This window comes from Protopterus annectens, chromosome 7.part0, assembly GCF_019279795.1.
Source record: "Protopterus annectens isolate FY-2018-M chromosome 7.part0, PAN1.0, whole genome shotgun sequence".
NCBI classification, from domain to species: Eukaryota; Metazoa; Chordata; order Ceratodontiformes; family Protopteridae; genus Protopterus; species Protopterus annectens.
Genome location: NC_056739.1, coordinates 875,076,684 through 875,094,910, shown reverse-complemented (window position 1 = coordinate 875,094,910; position 18,227 = coordinate 875,076,684). Strand labels below are relative to the sequence as shown.

The 18,227-nt window shown below is 39.9% G+C and overlaps 1 protein-coding gene across 1 annotated transcript in view; it reads left to right on the top strand.

The window, feature by feature from the left end:
• Window positions 1-5,762, top strand: part of LOC122806757 (beta-hexosaminidase subunit alpha-like) — a 906,429-nt gene extending 900,667 nt beyond the window's left edge. The window contains exon 14 of the mRNA XM_044077450.1: window positions 5,427-5,762. Coding sequence (XP_043933385.1) covers window positions 5,427-5,490 — 64 coding nt within the window. The 3' untranslated portion in view covers window positions 5,491-5,762. The remainder of the gene's footprint in view (window positions 1-5,426) is intronic.
• Window positions 5,763-18,227: the final 12,465 nt, after the last annotated feature.

Here is an 18,227-nt window from a genome sequence, read left to right as displayed (position 1 = left end):
AACATAGTAACAGATAAAACAACTGGAAGTGGGATTGTTAGAAAAGTGTAGGAGCAAATGGGAATTGTGGAGAAAATACATGCAGAATAACATTTTGTAGGATGAATGAGGTTTAAGAGAAGCCAGGATTCGAATGAGCTATGTAATGTTTGACTGACAATGACTGTGTAGATTGTAACTGATATATAATGTTTGCTACCAAAAATATCTCAGTATGGTTTGTTTTCGTTTATATAACTATATATGTATGATTTTTTGTGTCATAAGTGATAATTTAATAAAGATGTTTCTTTTAAAAAAAATCCTTAAGGAGTTAAGGAAAACTACCACCAGAAAATCATACCTAACAAAGTGGAAGAGATTATCCGGCTAGTGATGCAGCAAGAACACCAGCCCTCCTCAGGTAGACATAGGTTCAGTCCTGCAATACCTTTTTTGTCTGTTCAGCCAGGGCCTTTCTCATTCTAGCATTAAGGTGCATTCTTCTGCCATCTCAGCTTGCTTATAGCATTCCCCTTCCATTTACTCTTGCCCCAACCTGAAGCTATTTCTAAAAGGGATCATTGACTTGAGGCCACTCAGGAGGAACCTAGTTCCTACCAGGGATCTCGGTTACGTGCTAGAAAAACTCCCGTGCCTCCCTTTGAACCAGCAGCATCTGCTCTGTTAAAGATGCTCAGTTTGAAGACCACCGTACTAATTTGCCATCTCTTCTGCAAGGAGGGTATCTGAGCTTCAAGCCCTTATTTGCAAAGAGCTTTTCACAGTCTTTCACAGGAAGAGAGTAACCCTTAGAACTAATACATCTTTCATGCCTAATACAGTATTAGAACTTTCTCTAAACCAGGCTGTGTTCACCTGCCAATTTTCTTTCCAAACCTTCAGAACAAAGTGGAGTAAATCCTTCATTCCCTGGATGTACTTATAGAGAATGAAAACCCAACTAGAGCAGAACAACTTTTGGTTGCTTTTTGCAGAGGGGAAAGCGGGCAAAACGGTCTCCAAACAAACCGTATCCAAGTGGTTAGCAAGTTGCATTAATTTCTGTTACACTCACCATGGAAAACCTCTTCGGGATCATGTCAAAGTCCATTCCACTAGACAAAGGGCAAATATTACTGCCTTCCTAGAAGGAGTTCCTACACAGGCCGTCATAGAAGCTGCCACATGGAGCTCAGTGCACACCTTTACAAAACACTTCCATTTAGGCATCACCTCAAGAGCTAGAGTAGGGTTTGCTGCAGACATCCTGCAAAACCTTATTTCCCAAGGGCCAACATCATCTCCTACCACCCTTCTACTAGCTTTGGGAGTCCTCCCAGGAATCAGTACTGCAACACTAACTACGAAGAACATTGTACACTTGTGTCCCACTTACCATAGTTGTAGATGTTTAAGTAGATCAGTGTTGCAGCACAAGCTCTCACCCTCCAACCCCTCTATATGCTGTCCCTTTCCTTTCACCTGCAAGGGAGGAAAGAGACTCCTGTACATAGATTCTTCATCATCCCCTCTCCCCCTTGTTTGTGTATTACTACCCTAGTTAAGCCAGACATCTGGGGAGGTCGCGCTGTCCTCTGCCATCAGACTTGCATGTACACTGTTTAGAAAGACCTGAAGATGGGGCAGAAAAGATGACTTTCTTTTACCCATACATCCAGATGTCTGTCGGCTAAGGATGACATAAGACTTGGGAAATCATGCCAGTTATGGGCTTCTGCATGGCAGGAAGACCCAAGAAACTACTTCAACATCGATGATCTCTAACATCTACAGTTATGGTAAGTGTAAAGCAATTGTACTCTCTCCCTTCTTTTAGAATTGGCCAGGGACAGTTACAACAAGTTTCCATGTTTCTTCACAGACTGGATGTACTCACACAAGATCAGGGGTGTTTGATGCACCCTGACCTCAGACAACTGTTACTGACTGCCTGGTCTTAATATCTTTTAAGCACCTGTCTTCTGTGAATGTGTAGCATGTTTGTCTTCTGTGGATATGCAGCAGGTACTAATGGAGGCTAGAAAGCTTGCTACTAGAAAATCATATATAAGCAAATGGAAAAAGTTTTCTAGTTGGTGCCAACAGAACAACCAGCACTCATTCAGGGCTGGTGTTTCTCTGTTTTTATAGTACTTGTGAGAGTTATGATTCTTTGGCTTGTATTACTCTTCTTTCCAGGTTCATTTGTTGGCCATTTCAGCATGTCTGCCCATGGATTGCCCCCCTTTCAATGCAATCGGGATACTTCATAAGAACCCTCCCAGAAAAACACTGGCTTCGCATTCTGATCTTAATTTTGTGTTCGAGAAGCTAACACTTGCTCCATTTGAACCAGCTTATCTAGCTAACTTGGGATACTTAACATGGAAAATGGTTTTGCTGAGTTGCAAGCTCTTACTGTGCGTCATCCTCATCTTATATTTCAGTGCAAGGTTTCTTTGAGAACTAATCTTTGTTTTATGCCTAACGTGGTATCCAAGCCTACTTTAAGCCAAATTATCCATCTCCGTGTCTTCTTTCCAAAATCTAAAAATGAAGAAGAAAGGATAACTTCATTCCTTGGATGTCCACAGACAACTCTTGTACAGTGTTGACAGAATAAAGTCTTTCAGAACTTTCCTTCAGTTTTTCATTTGTTGTGGAAATAAGAAGGGACAACCTGTGTTAGTGTCACAGGCTTTTACCTTTAGTTATTCCCACCACAACAAAACTGTTCCAGGCAGGTTCAAGGCTGTCACTCTGGCAGGCCTTGGCTTCATTTGTGTCCCATTGGAAAGGGTTGGACTTGAAGTATGCTGCCTTGGACCTCTGTGCATTCTTTTACAGAGATCTATAAACTAGATTCCTTCTCTAGATCTGGAACAGGCTTTGCTTGGACCATTCTCTAGGGGCTTGTAGACCCTTCCCTTAACACCTCCCAAGTATACTAAGCTATGGTAATCTGCCATACAGCTGGGGCTACTGCAACTCTCCTCAGTTTGAAGAACATAGTGCAGCTGTGTAAGTAAACTTACTGTAACAGTAGATGCTTGAATGATCACTGATGTAATAGCCAGACCCTCCCTCCGTCCCCCTCGCTTGTGTGTTTTGTTTATGCCAGGGTGTGTATGTTTTCATTTCATAACAATGTCCTTTCAGGGGTAAGTCTCTCTCTGCCTCTCTCTCTCAGTTGGCATGAAACATCTGAAGAGCTTGACTCACAAACCTGTCTTTTTCATAATCTCAGCTCGATCTGACTAACAGTCCTGGTGTGTAGGAGGTGCCCTGAAGCTTTGGAAGTTGTCTGTCTGTTGTATCCTATGCAGGATATATAACCCATACAGCTTGGGCTACTGCAGCATTGATAATTCAAACATCTGCTGTTATGGTAAGTTTACTTACACAGCTGTACCTTCCCTAAGAAGTTAAGTCTTACTTTAATTTTTAGGACTGGCTAGGTTGTATTGTATTTATTGACTTATGTGGTTTTGGTGAAATACAAATGACAATAATTTTGATGGACTTAGCCTAACTGTTAATGCATCCCTGCCTTTGGCATTTGGAGGTTGGGTATGGGAATAACTTTCTGCTTAGTACATGTGTAATCAGCAGAGCAGTACTACATCACTGTACACATGGTCCTGACAAAACAATGTAGAATACCCTGGCACAGACACCTCATTGTAAAAGATGTGAAGTTTTAACCAAGACTGCATTCCTGTTTTTCCTTACAAGTCCCCCCCTCGCTTTCATTATTTGCTTTTCTGTCCATTATATAGTCCTGGGTTAATGTGGACGTGGCTGTAGTATGATTGCCGAGGTGAACTACATCATCTTCAGCCTTTCATGAGGAGACAGATGAGCCATTTTACAGTAAAATATAACATTTTGACTCGAAGGAACAACCAGAAAGATGTGCACTGTTTGATATGTAATTCATCATATTATTTTAGAATTAAATTGTATTGTCCAGTGATTTTCAGCAACAAAAAATTGATCTTGTGCTGTTAGACAGGACAGGACCATATAGACTGGGCAAAGTCTGGATTCTGTCATGTCAGGTGTATTTGTAGTACTAAACTAAGTTGTTTTTCTGTCTCCTTCCAAAAAAACAAAAAAAAAAAAATAGAGAGAGCAGTACAGACGGGACCCAGCCAGGGGAACCTTTGAAAATAGAGAAACACCAAACGTCCTGCCTATGTCTTGACTATGTGGCATGAAAGAATAAAGCCCTGACTACAACCCAAACAACCAGAAACTGATTAGTGGCTTAGGTGGTGGAGGATCCTTGGGGGAGAGGGGTGTGATTGAACAGCTTAAAATGGCTTGTCTGTTTTTTGGGGGGGCGGGGTTGTGGCCAGTTGTAGTGCAAACTACTAATGAGAGACGTGCATGACTTACAGCAAATGGGCCAGAGACATGGGCTTGGTTCTGCCAAACCACATTCACATGGGTAGCCTTTATGGAGTATGTGCAAGAATGTGCCCACCCACAGAAATAATGATGCAGACCTTCACATGTGTGAGCATACATGTAACCATCAGAGCAAGAGTTAGGCTAAACAAGAAAAAAAATGTTGGCTGCATGGATCACAATCTCACATGATCAGTTCTGGCCCCACAGAGTAACAGATTAAAAATTAGTTAAGGAATGCTGATGGCTGGCATTCAGTAAGGGATTAAAAAAACACCACCTACCTGTAATTTACAGATAGCTGCCATCTAGTAGATGAAAAGATGAATTTAGCAAAGAAGATGATGCAAAGAATTTGTTTCTGAAATGAATGGTCATTGGTAATGCCATCTATGTAGGAAAGCCAGTGTGTTATAAACACTTAATAAAAAATAGGAATTCATTCCTGTTACGGCATACAAACACCTTTTTTTGAGAAATCTTATCTTCTATTGATTCTTGGTACATACCCTCAGTGTATTTTGTGAGTGATTTTAACCTGAAAAGCATAATGCATTCATTTTTGTTTTCCCTTAAAATCCTTTGCATTTGCCTTGTATTGCAGGTACTGGGCTCAGACCCTAGAGATCATGTGCCTCCTTAATGGTACTTGGTCAATATTATAACTGACCTACTTTGTTATATTAGTCACTAATTAAATTATATATGGCTAATGTCATTTAATATTAAGAGAAGTATCAGCTTGGTCTTTCATTGTCCTGCTCATTTTACAATGGATCCAAGGAAAGAACTCCCTCCCTATAGTTTAAGCTACAGTGATTGATAATGGGAAGTGTATTATTGAAGCCCTACAGCTAGCTTTTACACAAAGTTAAATGCATTTGTAAACTGAATAGCAAGACCGAGGATACTGTAAGACAAGTTGCAATTAAAAAGGTAGCAGTAATGACCAAACTTGAAATGTGCAAGCTTTATTGCTATGTTAAAAACATAACTTTTATCTCATCTTGTTTCTCTTTTCTGTCTTTCAGACGAGGTATACGTGCACAGCCCCTGTTTACAGGATATTGTGATCATGAGTATGAACGTGACTGATAAAGAATCAAAGAACAACAGTGTTTAATCGCAATACATGAATTTTCACAGTACCATGAAAATGTTGGTCTCAAAACTTGATCGATTACATGTAGTTCTGGAAGAAAACATTTCTGCAGCAAAAATGATGGGATTGTTGTCTTCATTTTAAATGGCTGAATTTAAACTTGGATGTGCAAGCTACGAGTCTGACATTTACATAAGGAAGTGAGATTGCCTTGTCATTGATGTGATTCTCCCATTGTGTTGATTCATTAAATCTTTTTGATTTATTGATTTGTTTACTTTTGACTGGTAAGCTCGGATCCTGCTGACCTTAAAGTAATGTTAGGGTAACACAGAACTAAGCATCAGGCTGGTTGTCCTCTATTTCTATAGAGTGGAATAATGTTTACAGAGGAGGAGAGGACCAGAATATTAATTAGCAACTTTCTTAAACCGGTAAGACTTAACTGAAGAGTTAGATCATATCTGATCAAATTAGCTGAGCTTTATACAAATCTGTATGTATTTTTGATACACATTTCATAATAAAAAGTAATAGCTAGAAGAAAAAAATGAAACATTTGCAGTACCATGCAGGGCCTGAGATGGGTTAATTTACATATTAATTTGCAAAACACACTACTTCTGGAAAAAAAATGTACCCATTTCGAATTTAAAGTTATATCAGAAATGTTGCACCCTTATAATTAGTATACGTTTTGTTGGTCAGTTTGAACTTTTTCACTGCGTTTATTTGATTTCACCTTTATAACAAGTAGTAATACTTGGATGAATGTGTACCCTAGCAGTATAAATGCCTAGAAAGGCAGGTTTACAATATATTAAAATGGATTGGAAAAAAAAAATAAGAGAACAGACTGATAGCATGTCATCCTTGTAGGGAGACTGTGCCGCAGTCCCCCTTGACCTTCTCCCCCAGAAAAGAATGCTGTGCTTTTCAAAGGCTACCACAGCAGCAGCAGCACTGAATTTTATTCATGTAAGTACATATGAACCAACCTTTCATTAGAAAAAAGTGAAAGAAAATCCACACAGAGACCTAGCTTAGCTTAACAGAAAATGCAGTCACATATGACAGTGTCAAGTTCAAGAATCTTTGTCAAAAATTGCTGAAGCTGGTCATAACAGAACAAAAACTGAAACTAAGTAGATACAGCTCTAAACTGTTCATAAAATGCTATGAATCAAAAGCTGTATGTAATTATGTGTTAGTGTGTTTGTTTTTGTTAGCTGTAGTCGGGTGGAGGCTGATTTTCGCTGGAAGTCTGAGAAGAGTTACAGTATTAGAAAAAAAAAATTTGCATCTTAGAAAGTACACACAGAAGGTGGATGCAAATAAGTAAGAATTTATATGTACTAGCACAGTGTTTTTTTTTTAACTGCCAGTCCGAAGAAATTTCCTGGAATTGGAATTCCATTTAACTGATTGATATCTGTTAGAGAGATAGCTGGTGAGCCACTGTAAGGTAGTTTCATTTAGGCTACGAAAGGATAGTTGGGACAAGAGTTTGGGGTGAGAAAGTGTCAAAAGCTTTAGCTAGATCTAGAAATAGAGATGAGACAAAGTTACCTGTATCTTGAGCTTTGTTGATTGTGTCAGTGAAGGGTACTAGAATGGTGGTAGTACTGTGTGCAGGTCTGAATCCGTGTTGGGTAGGAGAAAAGTAAAATTGTTTGTGAAAACATTTTTGTGGAATTTTGGATAGAGGAGAAAGAATAGCAATAGACCTGTAGTGAGATATTTCTGCAGAAGTGCCACCTTTGTGGAGAGGAATTATGAAGAGCTTTTTCCACACTGTGGGGACTAGGCTTCTTTAATAGAGCTGTTTAATGAGTATAGAAACTGTATAGGTTATTGAGTTAGCTGCCATTCTTAGATATTCATTAGGAAGATTATCAGCAGAAGGGGAGCAAGGTTTGAGTTTGCTCGGGAGGGACTTAATAAAGGATGTGGGTACTGGTTGTAAGGAAAATATGGAGAGGCAGCTAAGTAGGAGGGTAAGAGAAAGTAGCAGTGATGCTGAGAAATTTAGTAATGTAAGCTATGCTATTGATGAAACAAGAGTTAATTGAGATGCTACATCAGAAGAGGTACTGTCACTGGAGGTTGAGGAGAAGAATGATTTCCAGGGTGCAACATTTTATTGATTGTTTACCAGAATGTTTTTGGACTAGTTTTATGCTGATGTGGTTTTGTGCAGAATTGTTGCGTATCTTTGTTCACTTGTTTCTTTACTAGGTTAAGCAATCCTTTGAAGTGTTGTAGATTTTCTTATGTCTTCTTTTTCAAGTAGCATGTAGATGCCTTATCCCTTTTTTGCATAAGGGATCTGGTATTGACAGAAAGCCAGAGATAGTAGTTAGTTTTGACTGTCTTCTTGCTGGCAGGAGCCTGTTTAAAGTGTTTAGGAATATAGAGTTGAATTTTTTGAATTCTTCATCAAGGGGTAAGTATGTAAGAAAAGACCGGTTATAGTATTTAATGTATTTGTAAAGGTCTGAGGGTTAAAGTGGGTTAAGTTACGTACTGTCTTGTAAGTATGTTGTTTGCAATATATCAGGGGATTGTAGGGTTATCCAAGCATGTAATTCACACTTTATTGCAACGGCTATGTATATTTACAGAGATAAATTTAAGCTTATTGTATGATGCTGAAGTTTGCGTTAGGGGTGGGGAGTGTGTGAAACTAGGACCTAGGTTAGGGTGAATTTCACCACAGAGTAAAAGAAATGTAAAGAATACACAGGAGAGAAATGATTTAATTTTGGACACATTCAGTGTGTTTAATCTTATATAAGTATAGTGGTGAATGGTGCAGTTTAACATTAAAAAAGAAAATATGGTCAGTGGGAAATAGATGAGGAGTGATGGGTAATTAGTGATGTGTGAAATAGGAAAAAGAGGCATTGCCAGTAGGAGAGGTACAAGAGTACAAGATACGATGAAAGAGAAGAGAGGGAGAAAAGGATTAAGATAAGGAGTGTAAGGAAACTCGTGGTACAATTAGTGGAAGAAATAAAATGGAAGAGAAGAGAGTGAGCAGTGAAGGTTGTAGTGAATGAGTTTGGCAGAGGGCTAGAAGGGAGAAGGAAGATAGGTATATTTCTGTCAAAGTTAGCTAAAGATGTAGTTGGGGGAATGATTAAGCTGTTATATTGTAGAGTAAGTGTGTTATTGGAAGTTGGGGTGATTGGAGAGAGGGATTAGCTGTGTAGTGTTGAAGTTAAGAAGTAATGAATTAGAAAGTAAGGGGGTAGAAGAATGTGTATAAGAAAGAAAAAGTGTGCAGTAAGTTGAGAGGATGGCTGCATGATAGTTTTAGTGATGAGTTAATTGGTTGAATGTGAGGAGGAGGTGGTTGGAGCAAATGCAGGAAGGGGTGTGGTGTAGTGTGGTTTAAATTGAGGTTTTGTGAGGGTGGGTGGAAATTGCGGGCAGGGCAGGGGAGTGAAGTGAGCCCAAGCATAGTGAGGGCAAAAAGAAGCAGGTAGAAATTGAAGAGAGAATGTGTAATGCCAGGTAAGTCTCAAAAAAATGAGGCAGGTATTATAGAAGCAGCTAAAAGCCTAAATGGGGTCACTTAGAGTAGTGTAAGCACAATACAAGGAAATAGTGAGTTGGCACACAAAGTTAGAAGAGTTAAACTTAATGTGTTACTTTGCACATGTGTGGCTATCAATCTGAATTGTTGTCAGTTGCCTTTTTTTAATGTGGTTTCTTTTATTTCATTTTGTTTTACTTATCAATTGAATAAAGGTAATGAGGATGGCTGTATTAAACTAGGCAGGAGGTTGCCACTCTTGGGAGTGTGCACGGTTTCTTACTTTTAATAGTATATACAACATTATAACTACTACACTAGAAGAGATAAAAGACTTAACGTAACTGCCGAGGTGTTGAAAAACTAATTTTTCAGATACTGCCAGGGAAGTATCCACACGTGAGACTGACTGTTCAGGGGGCGTCTTGCTGCAGAGAGAACAGGGAGTGTATGAATGCTACAGAAAATATGGAAGGTAGAGGTTTGAGAGATAGGGTTACATCCATTATGATTTTCACTAGAAAGGTACAGTGAGCTTGACCTAACTGACTATGCTATAATAGGGTAGAAACAATATTTACAGAAACAAAAACTATTGATAGTCTCTAAGCACAGTTTTTCCTTAGATTATGTCCTGTCATTCTGCTCCAGTGCGTTTACAGCATTAGTATAAAATAAAAGAAAAAATAAGCATTATACAGAACAAGAGGAAAAGATCACAACAGCTAACACATTAACTATTGTATGTTAGTAGCACAGCTTAACGTAATTATCTGAGCCCCAGCAAATATTAGGGAGATGCCATGTAACGTGGCAGGAGACAGTGTTAATTTAACAGTGCTCTAACTTGCCTAAGCGCTTAAACAGTTGTTAACGCTAATAAACAGTGAGAATAACCAAAATCAAAAATGCACTCTAATGCAGTTCTATACAGACAGAGTGAACCCAACTCAAAGCTTACAGTACACCTACAGTAATGAGTCTAATGCAGTAACACAAAGCAAATAAACATATGGCTCTAAAGGAAGCAGAAAGTTTGTAAGCTGATTCAAACATACCAGAACACCTATAATTACAAATCTGTGACCGTAAAAGATGAAATAATCATTCAGTACTAAAAGGCAATCTGTGTGAAAACTGATTCAAAACTATCACAACGCCAACAGTACTAAAGAGAAAAAGCATTCAAAGTACAAGTTATTACACAGTACAGATGACCACTAAATTAAGTAAAAAGCAATACATACAAGAATTAGCAATGTATACAGCTTAGAACTTACTCAGTGTGCACATTCCTGAAGAGAGGACAGCAGGGGAGCCTGATGGTACTGAGTTGTGGTTTGAAAAATAGCGCCAGCTAGGATAACATTTAAATGGTGCAAAGCATCATGAGAGAAGAATTGCAACAGTACGAAGTTAAGGAACAAGAGATAAAATCAGTTAAAGGAGTGAGAAAAATCCAAGAGACAGTGTAATGCCAGATAAGTCTCAAAAAGCAATCAGTGAGGCAGGCATTTAGAAGTAGCTAGAGTACTGTGAACACAATACAAGGAAATAGGGAGTTGGCAAACAAAGTTAGAAGAGTTAGACTCGAGGTCTTACTTTGCACATGTGTGTTATCAGTCTGAATTTTTGTCAATTGCCCCTTCTTTTTTTTTTTTATTTTTTTGGTTTCTTTTTATTTCATTTTGTTTTACTTATTTGAATAAAGGTAATAAGGATGGCAAACTAGACAGAAGGTTTCTGATTTTGGGGAGTGTGCACGTTTTCTTATTTTAAAAACTAAATACAGTATTATAACTACTACTCCAGAAGAGGAGGACATAAAAGAAAACAGTGTTACTTATGTTTAAAAAGAAGTAATGCACGTACACACTTAATGACTTAGTGTAACTGCCGAGGCATTGAGAATCAATTTTTCAGATACCGGCAGGGAAGTATCCACACGTGAGAGTGGCCATTCAAGAGCCATGTTGCCTTAGAGATACCAAAGGGTGTAGGGGGGAAATGTTTCTGGATTTGTCCCTGTTTGGTTTTGAGCTATGGGTAGGTATGTGTGTGTAAGAAGTAGGTAGTGTATCTCTCAACTGTCCATATTTTTGCAGAATGTCCAGATTTTAGCACCATATTTTTGGTCTTTTCCTCATAAAAAGGACTGGAGTTTCAGACTTCATATCCTTTGGCATACAGCACTCAAACAGTGATTGTTGTAATTGGTTCTTTATAAATAATGTTTTTTTTTATTTCTGTCCTAGCAGTCCCTGAAATAATTATCCTATTTTCACTGGTACCCAGTTGTAAAAAGGTTGAAAACAACTGTAGTAGCAAACATTATTGTTGTATGCAGATAGGTTTGTAAGAGAGTAACAGTAGAAATGTTAAACATTTCCACAATGTAAGCTACACTATGGCTGAGATTTAAAGATAAGTTGCATAGAACAGAGTTTGTCACATTGTGGGAAGTGGTCACCTGGAGAGACATGATTACCACTATAGTAAAGTATGGGGAGTACGTATTTGCGGATGATTGTATAGTAACATGCAGAAGAAGGTTGACAGTCTGAGAATATACTGAGATGCTGTGATGAATGACTAAAAGCAGGTTGCTATTTATTGATATTTGATTACTGGCTAGGTGGGCTGGACAGTTGACCCTTTTCAGCTGTGACCTGGCTCCAAGTGAGCAGAAAATGTAAAGTGATTTACAGCATATGTTTAAGCTAATTAAGAGTAGAGTTTACATTATACAATGAACAGCAGTAGTAAACAATGTGCACCATTTTCATGGCTGCAGTAGCCTATGGGTTGTATCCTGCCAAGGATACAGCAACTGGACAGTTTCCAAAAACTTTCATCCCCTTCCACACTGTCCCTCTGGCTGTTTGTAGGCGAAGCTCATTTTGGAAGGCGATATATAAACAGTGAAAGTGACTAAAAGTCTTACTTTCTTGCTGCCTTGTGCAGATGTAGCTTTGAGGCTGCTCAGAAAAGCAGTCGGCCAGAGGCTTCCTGTCAGACAGATAGGATCTCTTTGGGGAACCCACATTTATTTTTATGATTGTGAAATGTTTTACACACAATACCTATTTTGAATTGAGGTATGTCACTTTAAGAATACCAGCTTTTCAGTATTTGCAGGTAGACATTCCTTGAATACCTACTATCTTGACATAGCGAAGTCTTTCAGGAAAACTTACCAGCTATTTATTTCCTATTTTTAAACTAAGAAAGGTAAAAACCCATAGATGATATTGTGTTTTGCTACTCTCACCATGGCAAACCTGTTCTGGACAGTGCTAAGCTGCATTCCACTAGAGCCTTAACTGTATGATGGCATACAGATAAGAGGTGCATTCTAGAAGCAGCAACTTGCTCCTCCATGCATCTACAAAACATTACAACCTAGTTTCCTTTTCTAGGTCCAAAGCTACTTTTGCTAAGACCATTCTCTAAAGGTCTCGGGAACCCCCCCCCCCCATCTCTCCTCTTCCCAGGTTGGATAAACTATGGTAGTTTATCCATGGGCTACTGAATGGTAAGCATAGTACAGTTATGTGAGCTGTACTTACCAGTAACAGTACATGTTTCAATTCTTCACTGATGCATTAGCAGCATCCACCTACCATCCACCTTTGTTCCAGTGGGATAGAAATTAGTATTTATTTATATTTTGGTTTAAGTGCAGGTTGAATTCCCCATTTTTGGTTAGGGACAAGCAAGTCCTGAAGATTTTTAATCACTCTGGCTATTTACATATTTCCCTCTAAAAAGAGCTTAGCCTGTAAGCAGCTAGATTGTGTGTGGGAGGAAATACAAGCTTTAGGAAGCTGGCTGGTTTGCTGTATCCTTGGCAGGATATAACCCGTAGGCTACTGCAGCAGTAAAGAACTTGAGCATCTGCTGTTATGGGCAAGTGCAACTTACATGGGTAATACAATTTGCTAACAGAAAACAACTTTATAGGTGAATGCTAGGCTAGCTGTCCTGACGGGACATTTTAAGCCCAGTCAGTAACCCAAGGTCAGAGTCATACCCTGTATCTTGTGTCCAGTTGTACTTGTGGAGGTCTTGTAACACACTGTCAATGGAGGCTTGCACACATCTGCCTAGACTGGAGTGAGTCATATCCTCCTCCTTGTCCAAACTGAGCCACTGGAGGAGCACTATACTGCAGAACCCCCACGATGAGACTTGAAGAGGATGGCCATCAGTAGTCAGCCAACTCGCACCTTTCCTGGTCCAGGCAAATGGTGGCAGTTATCTGCACTCAGTTCTAAGGGTCTGAATGTGTTCAGTGTCCTTAGCTTCCTGTCTTCTTTTCAAAGGGGTGTTAGAAGTCCTGCATTCCCAGCTCCCTTTCACTGAAGTTCCCATATTCCAGGAAGGTTTCTAATGTTTAGTCCTACACACCTCAGTTGCTCTTTGGCTTGGGCAGTTTGATATGTGGAGATCAACTCCATGCCGGTGTTGTCCCTCAGTTCTGGTTCCACCATTTTCTTCCAGTCACAGTCCACTGTAGTTTCTTACAGCTGTTGAATCTGTACTCTTGAGTCAATTTCTTTGTGCCATTTCAAATATGCACAGACATCCTGGAGAAGATCAGGCTTTCCACATTGTTTTAACACAGGGTATTTTCTTGACTTCATAACAAAAGTGATAGAACCTTCATATACCTTGGAGTGTACTATATATATATATATATATATATATATATATATATATATATATATATATATATATATATATATATATATGTGTATATGTATATGTACCCTTTAGGGCAGAGCATCGTTGGAGTCCTACAGTTGTCTGTTACAAAATCTCCAGCTGTAGTTCTTAAAGTGCAAAGAACCTCCCCTTGTGTGTAGTTTTTAATACTCTTCTCAGCTTTTCCAGGCAGTGCCTTTTCAGCTTCTTTCTGGTGTACCAGTTCAGTCACTGCTGCTTCCCTCTTCAGAGCATTAACTTTTTGAACACAGAATGACAACTTCTGTCCACAGCTCTTAACTTTAGCCTCCAACTTTTGATTCTTGTGTTGCACTCGTCATTTTATACGTAGGTACTAGGCTATCTGCCCTAGGGACTATACAAGCCTAGCCAAAAAGGTACCCTGGCTTTCGCCACCCAAGAAAATTATTTTCCTGTCTCCTGTTGAGCAGGGCCACAGAGGTGATAGCTGGGGTGAATTTCCTATTTCCCATCCAATCATCAAGATTTTTCTTGAAGAGTGCTAATGAGCTTTGTTTGATAAAGATAGGTAGTTCCAGAGTATGGGAAGTCTCTGGGACAGGAATCTATCCCTCCAACATGTTCTGTTTATTGTGGTGACAAGGTTTAGGTCCCTAGAACGTGTAGCTCGGAGAGATTTGTATTTCTTTGTGGAGCATGTCCAACAGCTCTGGGTTTGACATAGCTTTGTATGTTAGGCAGAGATTGCCTCTGAGTAGGCGATATGCAACGGAGTAAAGCTGGAGTTTTTTGAGATTGTCTGCATAGGGCATCTGCTTGAGGCTGGTAATTCTCTTTGTGAGATATTTCTGCGGCCTTTCCAGTTGTAGATGTCTTGTGAGGTACATACCAAAAGGGGCATTGTACTCTATAATGGGTCTAATGAGTGATGAGTAGAGGGGAACAATGACCTCTTTTTTTCCTGGATGAGAAACCTTTTGTGATGAGGTGTACCATGTAGAAGGATTTCCTGACTACTGTGGCGGGCGATTTGATTATCAAAGGAGAGAGTACTGTCCACCTGTGTCCCAAGGTCTCTTATCACACTTTCGGTGTTAAGTAGACTACCATCTATCTGGTAACTCATGGGTACAGAGTTTTTACCAAAGGGGATGACAATGCACTTTTTGGCATTGAGCTTGAGGCCATGGCTTTGACACCAGGCATCTGTCTCAGTGAGTCCCTATTGTAGGATGTCCACATCTTTAGGAGTTTCAATTATGGCTCCTAGTTTTCAGTCATCTGTGAACTTTGTTACCCAAAGACCTTCTGTGTTAGCCTGTACTTCAGAAAAGTAGATACCAAACAGGAGAGGACCCAGGACTGAACCCTGTGGTACTCCACTTGTCATTGGTCTGAAGTCGGATTTGGAGTCTGCTACTTTCACAGTGTGGGTTCTGTCAGTGAGCCAGCTGGCAACCCATCTTGTGACATAGGGATTTATACCTAGTTTAGTGAATTTATCTATAATTCCAGAGTAGGGGATGGTGTCAAAAGCCTTGGCGAGATCTAGATAGGCTGTGTGAACCACCTTACCCTCATCTACAGCTTTGGTGACTGCTTCAAAGAAGTCTGTCAGGTTTAGGAGACATGATCTGCCTTTTACAAACCCAAAATGGGTGGGGTCCAGAGTGTGGAGATTACCAATGTCTTTGTTTATAAGTTCCATGATGATACGTTCCATGGCCTTGCAGACCAGGCTCGTTAGGCTAATGGAGCAGTAGTTCCCGGGGTCCATGGTGACTCCCCCCTTTGTGGAGTGGGATAACAGTCACTGTATGCCATTCAGTGGGCACAAAGCCTGAGTTGAGGCTATGATTGAACATGGTGCTTAGGTGGAGTGCCAGTTCATTCTGAAGTCCATGTAGAACGCAGCCTGGGATGTTGTCGGGTCCAATGGATGCCTTGTTCTTGGCATTGGAGAGTGTGGTTTTTACCTGTGCAGCCATGATTACAGGAACTTTATATTCTTCTGGTATAGAGATGGGCCCTTTAGGGGGTGAGAGGGGGGTAAAGTTAGCACTGAACCTATCTGCCAGGATGTTGGCAATATCAGTTGTTTCTGTATATTTAGTGATGTTGTGCTGTAAGAGCAGATCTGAGTGTTGCCATTGAGATTCTTGACATAGCTATAGAATGCTTTCTGGTTGTCTTTAGAATCAGTGGCAATTTTGTTTTCGTAACTAGCTTTGGAGGATTTTATGAGGGATCTCAGCTTCTTACTGAGGCTGACCAGGGATTTCCTCCAATCGTGGAATTTTACTTTTTTTGCAGCAGTTTCTTTCTTCTCCTGTAGAGTTTGTTTATGGCAGGGGACCACCAGATTGGCTTCAGCATTCGTACCTCTATTGTCCATATGCATGGGTGTCATGAAGTTTGCCACTTCTGTCTTAAGCGTGAAGTTGGCTTTGGAGAAATTTTTTACGGCATTTTCCATAATGGGGGGGGGTGGATGTGGATGTCTAGGGTGATTAGCTTGTGGTCAGATCTGACCAACAAGGAATTGACCTCTGGTGTGGAACGCCGGTCGCCCATGTTGGTAAGCACCAGGTCTAGGATATAGCTGCCCCTGGTTGGGGTGTGGATAAGTTGATCCAAGGCATTGGAATTTATGAATTCCAGAAAACATTGAGCAAAAGAGTTGCAAGAGATTTGCAAGTACAGTCCTTTTATCAATAGGAGCATCATTTGTATTTCTAGCTTTTGTGATTTTTGTGTGATCATCTCCAGTGAAATTTTCATTTTTTTGTAAAAATAGAATATTAGCTTTCTCTTTGCTAATCCCTCTCTTTTGGGTTTCTACCATAAGATGGGTTAACAGCAGCTTTTCAGTCTTTTGCAGAAATGCTGGCTGCATAGTGTATCTACAGACTTGAGCATTCCCTGATTTCAGTGAATTTTCAAACTTTGGTCAGGATTTTAAATTAATCCTTTTGAGCATGTTTAAAATTGTGATTTTTCTTTTTTAGAGAAAGTGTGAAGTTGTTCATGTTCCTCATCTGGATTTCTGATTTAATACTCTGCTGTATCACAGTCTGTTTTTTCTCAGGAAATCAGGCCACGTCATGACTAGATACATCTCGAGTATGATGCACATTGTTACACATCCTCTGTGCCATACCTTCACTATCAGCTGTCCCTCTCGTTCTCCTAGAGCGCAGAAGTTTTGTGACTGCAGTGCAATTAATTCAGGCTCAATTTGCTCACTACATAGTTTTGTCTTTTCTAGTGTAAAACTAAACTGTGCACTTTTCATTCTCCAATTCAGACCTTAATGTGGTACTATCTGCTACAGTAGCTGTATGCTTGGATATGCTTCCACTTACACTGAGGTGCAGTTTCTACAGCACATTATTTTATATGTTTACCTTTTTATTTCACAAGTTATGTTCAGAGTTTTTTTTTTTTTTTTTTTTGCAGAAGGGTAAAGCAACCACAATTTTGTTCTACCTGTTTTATGTTTACCATTCAGTAGCTGCAGGTCATCCTAAGAACTTGTCAGAGACACCTTGTAAATAATTTGGTTTAGACTCCACAACTAGGTTTTAAGAAATGTGTGGGGTGTGGGTACGTATTGCCCCCCCCAGAAATCCACAAGACAAGTGTGTGTACTGTCTTGATGCCAAACATTTAAATATGTGCCAGGATTGTATGGCCTTTGGTTCACAGGCCTTAGCTGAGCAAAGAGCCAGGTTGGTAGCAAAAAGGTGTACTGCTGCTTACTTCAGCAGTAGCTGCCCTGTCTTCATCTTCCTCCTCCCCTTAAAAAGAGATCAGGATAAATGAAACATGAGAGAAAAGTTGAAAATTAGAAAGAGAAAAAGATGGACTGTGTTGCCCTTAGAGGGCTAGCCATATCTGAAAGCCCTAAGGCCTTTTGTTCCTCTGGCTTCTTTGAAAATTCTGGAGCCAGTACCTCCTCAGCTCGGATTTGGATACAGCTTCTTTGGTGCTTACAGAAGTCCCAAGTCCCTTCTTAATAACAGCTATGGCCTTATGTCAGATATATTCACCATTCATGGCCATCACTGCATTGCTTGAGTTTCTTTGGGAACCTTGTCTATGCAGGATCTGAAGACCCAGGAGGACCCTTTACAGTTACCCAAACCTAGCAAGCCTTCTTTCTTGGCATCCTCCAGGTCAGCTAGATTTACCAAGAGCATTAAGGAAATTGACTCATACGAACTCATGAGAACCTTCTTAAAGGCTCAAATGGATATGGTAATCATCTTTTCCCTCATCCAGAGAGCTGAGAGACTTGTCCCACTGGTTCAATCAGTATCTGTTTCTCTGCCAGGCCACCTCTTAGCACCAGTGCCCTTGGCTCCAACATTTGCCATTGTACCCATGTGTCTGTGCTGACAGCTCTGACTCATTCCTTTATGTACTCATCAGATTTCCTTAGAGCAGAATGCTTCCTGGAGCCATGACATCAGGGTAGACAGCCAGGGGTCTGTTTCA